This window comes from Loxodonta africana, chromosome 3, assembly GCF_030014295.1.
Source record: "Loxodonta africana isolate mLoxAfr1 chromosome 3, mLoxAfr1.hap2, whole genome shotgun sequence".
NCBI classification, from domain to species: Eukaryota; Metazoa; Chordata; class Mammalia; order Proboscidea; family Elephantidae; genus Loxodonta; species Loxodonta africana.
The window spans coordinates 188,569,333-188,573,768 of NC_087344.1; the positions used below are offsets into that span (position 1 = coordinate 188,569,333).

Genomic DNA, 4,436 nt, shown 5'->3' on the forward strand with positions numbered 1-4,436 from the left:
AGGATGAGGCGTGGTGAGGGTACATCTCAGGATCCGGAGCTCTGAAATGAGGTTAGGCTGTTAGGGAGAGTGGGGGTACCACCGAGCTCTGGCTCCCAGTCTAGAGCAGCAAAGGGTGAAAGGCAGTAGGAGTGATCAAGGCTAGCAGGACTACTTGGTCATCAGGAGCAGTAACAGAACTGAGGACATGGCCCAGGTCTACTCAGGGCCTCCCTGGCCCAGTGTTCCCAGTGGGGAGGGAACAGGAAGCTGTGATTTCCTTTCCCCTTTCCCTCCCTGCCCTTAGCCTCAAGGTCGCTTGCTGCTGAAATTAATTCCAAGCTGTGTTTTAGTTGGCATTGTTCCCTGGGCACGGTAATAGTTGCTCACTACCTGCTCCCTTCCCCCACAAAACACAAGCTCCTCCTTGAAATAATAATCATTTGTGCCAATAGTGACGTACGAAGGGCTTTTTCACAGGCATTATCTCATTTCATTACACCAATCCTGTGAGGCAGAGACTTTAATCTGAAAATTTTAAACAAGGCAACTGAGGCTCAGAGGAGTTCAGCAACTCACCCAAAGTCACACAGCTAATGAGAAGCAGATCTGGAACTCCAGAACCTTTGCTCTTTCCTCTTAGACACTCATTTGGATTCTCTCTGCGCCCTCCCAGGCCTCTTCCCTTAGGCCCCAAGAGAACAGTTTCTGCAGACAGGGAATCTCTGCCCACTGTTAGGAATAGAGGGGCCTCTAGCCTTCTTCCTGGGGTAGAAACTTGGGGCTGCCCTCCATTGCTGGATAACACCCCCTTTTCCCCTCCCCTCTGCCACATACAGCCCTTGTTTCTCACTGTCTCTCTCTCTCTCACACACACACACACACACATTTATCCCAGAATGCAGGACTTCCCTTGCCCTGCCCCACCCACCACCAATCCTGACCAACAGGCAAGGGGCAGGCAGTCCCATCCACACCCCTCCCTCTGAGCTGTGGGCGTGGGCTGGGGCGCTTGGCGGGTAGAGGCCCCAAGAGAAGCACTAACATCTCGAGCCTCGTGCTGAGAGCCTGTGGTGGCCCCTGCCAGTCTCCAGGGCTGGCAGGTACCCCCTGGCCCCTCTGCCTGGTACCACTGACCTTTGATGCCCTGCAATGCCCACACCCAATGCCTCTGTTCCCCTGCCCACGCCCTTCTGGGCCAACACCTCTGGAGACAGCGTGCTGAGCGCTGATGATGCTGCAGTACCTGTGGATTCCCTAGCCCTGAGGGTCGTGGTTGCCCTGGCCTACGGAGTTGTGGGGGCCATCGGCTTGCTGGGCAACTTGGCTGTACTGTGGGTGCTGAGTGACTGTGCTCAGGGGGTCGCTCGCCCACCTTCCGACACCTTCGTCTTCAACCTGGCTGTGGCAGACCTGGGGCTGGCGTTCACTCTCCCTTTCTGGGCAGCCGAGTCGGCACTGGACTTCCACTGGCCCTTCGGAGGTGCCCTCTGCAAGGTGGTCTTGACTGCCACTGTCCTCAACGTCTACGCCAGCATATTCCTCATCACGACACTGAGCGTGGCCCGCTACTGGGTGGTGGCCATGGCTACGGGTCCAGGTACCCACCTTTCACTCTTCTGGGCTCGCATGGCCACACTGGCAGCGTGGGTGGTAGCTGCCCTGGCGACGGCGCCCACGGCCGTCTTTGGGGCTGAAGGTGAAGTGTGGGGTGTGCGCCTGTGTCTGCTCCGCTTCCCCAGCAGGTACTGGCTGGGGGCCTACCACCTGCAGAGGGTGGTGCTGGCCTTCCTGGTCCCTTTGAGCATCATCACCACCAGCTACCTCCTGCTGCTGGCCTTCCTGCGGCGGCAACAGCGGCGACAACAGCGATGGTGTAGGGACAGCAGGGTTGTAGCCCGTTCTGTCCCCATCTTGGTGGCCTCCTTCTTCCTCTGCTGGTTCCCCAACCACGTGGTCACTCTCTGGGGTGTCCTGGTGAAGTTTGACCTGGTGCCTGGGGACAGCACTTTCTACACCCTCCATACCTACGTGTTCCCTGTCACCACCTGCCTGGCACATACCAACAGCTGCCTGAACCCCGTGCTGTACTGTCTCCTAAGGCAGGAGCCCCGGCGGGCCCTGGTGGATATCTTCAGGAATCTGCGAGCCAAGCTGTGGCCCCAGGGCCAGGGCTGGGTGGAGCAGGTGGCACTAAAGGAGGTAGGCAGGCAGTGGGCAGTGGGCACTCCCCAGGAGAGTGAGTCTTCTACCATACTCACCAACCTGGACAAGGGGACACCTGAGCGCAGGGGTCCAAGCTGAACACCCTCTCTTCCTGGGACCTGTCAGGTGCAGGAGCCAGGCAGCCTAGGGAGAGAGAGGCTGGCCCCTTTGCCAGGCTGTGGTGCCCTCGGGGAAAATCTGATCTTTGATCCCCAATCTCTGGGTGTGGTGGAAGGCGGGAGGCCAAGGCCCAAGTCTGGGCTGGGCCTGACAAAGCTTGTCTCACTTTGGAAGGGGAGAAAAGGGCCTGAGAATAAATCTCTGGATTATCCACGGATTCTGTCTTGACTTTTTATTCCTTCCCCTTCCAGCCTGGTGTGAGATAAAAGGATTTCTGGCCCCATTTCTATCTCCTGTAAGAATTCCCAGGCGATTTTCCCTAAGGGTTCTAGGCAATGAATCAGGAATCAGGGCCCATCTCTCTTTTCTCCCCACCCCCACCTTCACCTCAAAATGGAGTGTGCCCATGTCCCTCTCTGGTACCAAGGCCAGAAATGTTCTCCTTCCCTGGACATCCCATCTCTTAACATCTCGATGGTGCCCTCAGCTGCAAAAGCTGTGGTTCCCCTGCAGGGAGATCCGAGGCGGGGGGTTTTACTGGATCCCTGGCACCTGCCCGGCCCTGGGTGTAACGTCCTGGTGCTCGCTGGGGGCACTGTGTGTCTCTTAAATCAGGATTTGAAGGGAGAGGTGAAGATAATGATAGGTCAAGAACATGAATGGGGCATTAAAAAAAAAAAAAAAAACCAACCTGCTGCTGTCTAGTCGATTCTGGCTCATAGTGACCCTACAGGATGGAGTAGAACTGCCCCATAGTTTCCAAGGAGTGCCTGGTAGATTCAAACTGCCAACCTTTTGGTTAGCAACCGTAGTGCTAACCGAGTGGGGAATAGAGATGCAGAAAGAGGCTGGGAGAAGAGGCTGAAGGTAGTGCCAGTAATCACAGAAAGATGGTGCTGGTCTTCCTCCCCACACCAAGTGCAGAGCTGAGAGGAGTATAAACTCAGGTGGCACACCATCTGGATTCAAGTCCTAGCTCTGACACTAACCAGCTGAGGGACCTTGGGCAAGTTACTTTACCTCTCTGTGCCAGTTTTTTTGTCTGTAAAAGGGGCTGTTGTGCAGATTAAACTGCCTGAAATACAGTGTTATACATTATTCCTACTAAAAATCTGAACCTATTGCTGTAGAGTCGATTTGGAGTCACGGTGACCCTGTGCGTTAGAACTGCTCCGTAGGGTTTTCTTGGATATAATCTTTATGGAAGCAGATTGCCAGGCCTCTCTTCTATGGCACCTCTGGGTGGGTTCAAACCACAAACCTTTAGGTTTGAGCACAAACCGTTTGCGCCACCCAGGGATCTTATTTTTACACTCCCTGTAAAATGGAGAAAGAAAAGGAGGAAAGGGGGGGCAGCTGGGAGCTAGAGGTAGCAGATCTATGTAGGTCTCTTCTGGAATGGCTGTACATGCTCTGAAGTGAAATGAAAGTCTTATATAAAGAACTGAGTGGTTGGCCCCTCAGACTGCTTGAAGGTATATCTCCAGGCAATGGCGCTTGCCTTTGGCTTCCATATCCATAGAGACCCAGCAACGATAAAGGTTAGACATGAGACGGGGCTTTTGGGGGGCAGCCCCTGGAAAGGGGAGGGGAGCGGCAGAAGGGCTGGAGCCCCCGCTTCTATCGCTCCCGTGAACTAAGCTCTCCGGCGTGACTAACCTAGGATGGCTCTGGCCACTCGGATCCCAGGGCACCAGATGGATTCTGCTGAGAATTAGAGGCTCTGAACAGCTACCCAATTCAAAGCATGTTAAGCAAAGTTGAAGAGATTTAATTAGCCTCTGGATGTTTAATTTCCTCTTTTTGATGATGTTTAAACTGGTCCAAAACCCCAGGCCTGTTCCCAGCCAATTACAGGAAGATGGAAAATTCTAAGTCCCTTCTTCCCACCTCAGCCCGAGGCAGCTCTTCAGCTGGCCTTGCTGAGATCCGGATATTGACTCCTCTGGGGGCATCTCTGCTTTATGGGACCCAGAGGTAAATATTGACGGAGTTTAAAGTCAGAGAGAATGAACGCTTGAAGACTTACCCTGAAGGGGGACTGGTTAGGGAAAGGGTGTGGGCACTGGAGGGCCTGGCATGGTGGGCTTGGACGTGAGCCATTCACACTGGCGCTCCTCCAGACGGAAGGA

At 54.6% G+C, this 4,436-nt stretch overlaps 1 protein-coding gene across 1 annotated transcript; it reads left to right on the forward strand.

Moving 5' to 3' along the window:
- Positions 1-1,101: 1,101 nt before the first annotated feature.
- On the forward strand, positions 1,102-2,401 carry RXFP4 (relaxin family peptide/INSL5 receptor 4). The gene has a single exon (XM_003414937.3). The coding sequence runs from the start codon at positions 1,132-1,134 to the stop codon at positions 2,281-2,283; it is 1,152 nt and encodes a 383-aa protein (XP_003414985.1). The 5' UTR covers positions 1,102-1,131; the 3' UTR covers positions 2,284-2,401.
- Positions 2,402-4,436: the final 2,035 nt, after the last annotated feature.

Coding starts and splice junctions, on each gene's coding strand:
- RXFP4 (XM_003414937.3), top strand. CDS start 1,132: ATGCCCACACCCAATGCCTCTGTTCCCCTGCCCACGCCCTTCTGGGCC.